Here is a 2,464-nt window from a genome sequence, read left to right on the forward strand (position 1 = left end):
CAGCTCTAAAATCCTTAAAAAGGGAAAATAAAGTGTCAAAACGGGGGTGGGATGTGCCCTCCTGGGAGGGATTCGGGAGAGAACACACGGATACACACAAACACCCCCCCCTGCCCCCCCACCCTCCAAAAATCCTCCCGGGGGGGGGGGTCGGTTTGGAGAGATTTGGGCAGAATTTAAGGCTTGAGTTTGAGCCAGGGCTGGAGGATGGCGAGGATGGAGAGGAGGGAGGAGGTGAGGCCGCAGAGCCCCACGAACCCCGCGTTGGTTTGGTACAAGCCCAGCCTGTCCAAGGGGATGAAGAGGTCGCAGGCGTTTTTCACCAGGTCCAGCAGCAGAGGAGGGTTGTTCCTGAGGACCTTGAGGAGGAGCTGGAGATGGAGCTGGACCTTCAAAGCCAACTGGTGGAGGCCGTTGTCGGGCGGGGGGCGGCGAGCTCCGTTCTCCCCCCCCTTGGGTCGTTTCCCTCCGGCCTCACGCTCCATCAGGACGCGGAGCTCGTAGACGTCCCGGCTCAGGTTCACCAGGAGGGCGAAGAGATAATACCTGGAGAAGTTGGGAGAAGAATCAGTGTGGGGTTGGTGGTGGTGGGGTGGGGAGAGAAAGCAGGGAAAGGGGGCAAACAGCACTGAAGAACCACAACGGGAGCCTTCTTCAGGTTGGATCCATGGGCCAAGACCAACGGGATGAGGTTCAACAAGGCCAAGTGTTGGGTCCTGCACTTGGGTCCCACCAACCCCATGGACACTACAGGCTGGGGGCAGAGGGGCTGGAGCTGCCCCATGGAAAAGGACCTGGGGGTGTTCATAGAATGGTCCAGGTTGGAAGAGACCCTTGGGATCATCGAGTCCAACCATCTCCCCTACTCTCCAAAGTCCTCCCCTACACCATGTCCCTCAGCACTGCATCTAAACGGCCCTTAAACACAGCCAGGGATGGGGACTCCACCCCCTCCCTGGGCAGCCTGTTCCAACGCCCGACCACTCTTTGGGTGAAAAATTCCTTCCTAATGTTCAATCTAAACCTCCCCTGTTGGAGCTTGAAGCCGTTCCCTCTCGTTCTGTCACTAATTACCTGTGAGAAGAGACCAGCAAACCATCCCTCCCAGCACCACATCAACCCGGCTTTTGAACACCTCCAGGGATGGGGCCTCAACCCCCTCCCTGGGCAGCCCATTCCAAGGGCTGAGAACCCTTTCAGGGAAAAAATTGTTCCTAATATCCAGCCTGAACCTCCCCTGGGGCAACTTGAGGCCATTTCCTCTCGTCCTGTCGCCTGTGACTTGAGAAAAGAGACCGACCCCCCCCTCTCTACACCCTCCTTTCAGGGAGTTGGAGAGAGCAAGAAGGTCTCCCCTCAGCCTCCTCTTCTCCAGGCTGAACACCCCCAGCTCCCTCAGCCTCTCCTCATCAGACTTATTCTCCAGACCCCTCACCAGCTTTGTCGCCCTTCTCTGGACCTGCTCCAGCACCTCAATGTCTTTTTTTATGGTAGGGGGCCCAAAACTGGACAGTTTGGGCCCGTTGCCCCTCGTCCTGTCACTGGGAACCACTGAGAAGAGTCTGGCTCCATCCTCCTCCAACCCAACCTTTAGACACTTAATAAGGTCTCCCCTCAGCCTTCTCTTCTCCAGGCTGAAGGTCCCAGCTCTCTTTCCTCATCAGGGAGATGCTCCAACCCCTCCATCATCTCCGTTGCCCCACGCTGGACTCTCCCAGCAGTTCCCAGTCTCTCTGGAACTGGGAACTGGACGCAGGATTCCAGTTGTGGCCTCCCCAGTGTGGAGCGGAGCGGGGAGAAGGACCTCCCTCCACCTCCTGGCCACACTCTTCCCTTCCAGTCCCTCAAGAGGCTCCAGAAAAGTTTGGGGGGGACTCTTGATGAGGCCCAAGAGGAAAGGGAAGGGTTTGGAGGCCCAAGAGGAAAGGGAAGGGTTTGGAGGCCCAAGAGGAAGAGGAAAGGGTTTGAAATTTGAATTTGGGCTGAGACCTTGGGGGAGAACTTCCCTCTCACCTGAAGGATCTCTGGCTCCACTTCTCCTGGTCCACGCCGGGCACCAGCCCTGTCTTGCCTGCCCAGAGGACGTTGTCGCAGGCGAAGTACATGGCCCTGTTGAGGTGGCTGAGGGTGACGCAGAAGCGCAGCACCATGTCCGACAGGTGAATGGCCCGTTTCGCCGCCTCCAGCGCCTCGGCCGAGCTGCCCAGACGCAGCACTGGGGGACAGAGGGACAGACAGACAGTCAGTCACCTGGGGGTGGTGGGGTGAGGTGGAGGAGAAGACCCTGGTGTCCCTCCTGGTGTCATATCCGTACCCCCTCTCTCCATGTCTCTCCTCTTCCTGGTGTCATCCAACCCCCAGGTCCCTCCTTCCCCAAGTCTCCATCATTCTCCATCACATCCCTCCCCACCCGGTGTCCCCAGCCCCCCATGTCATCTCCTCCCTACATCGTCTCCCCCCCCCA

The 2,464-nt window shown here is 58.6% G+C and overlaps 1 protein-coding gene across 1 annotated transcript; it reads right to left on the reverse strand.

Annotated features, from left to right (window-relative positions):
• Positions 1-6: 6 nt before the first annotated feature.
• Positions 7-2,279, reverse strand: PEX11B (peroxisomal biogenesis factor 11 beta). The gene is made up of 2 exons (XM_014959602.1): positions 2,014-2,279; positions 7-546 (listed from the first exon to the last, which is right to left on the reverse strand). The coding sequence occupies exons 1-2, from the start codon at positions 2,148-2,150 to the stop codon at positions 177-179; spliced, it is 507 nt and encodes a 168-aa protein (XP_014815088.1). The 5' UTR covers positions 2,151-2,279; the 3' UTR covers positions 7-176.
• Between the last annotated feature and the right edge of the window lie 185 nt (positions 2,280-2,464).

This window comes from Calidris pugnax, unplaced genomic scaffold (assembly GCF_001431845.1).
Source record: "Calidris pugnax isolate Ruff unplaced genomic scaffold, ASM143184v1 scaffold460, whole genome shotgun sequence".
NCBI lineage: Eukaryota > Metazoa > Chordata > Aves > Charadriiformes > Scolopacidae > Calidris > Calidris pugnax.

What these genes read in the sequence shown, in the direction of transcription:
- PEX11B (XM_014959602.1), bottom strand. Translation starts at nt 2,150, where the DNA reads ATGGTGCTGCGCTTCTGCGTCACCCTCAGCCACCTCAACAGGGCCATG. An exon ending in TGGAGCCAGAGATCCTTCAG is followed by an intron (nt 547 to 2,013) that starts GTGAGAGGGAAG and finishes CAACTTCTCCAG; the next exon opens with GTATTATCTCTTCGCCCTCC.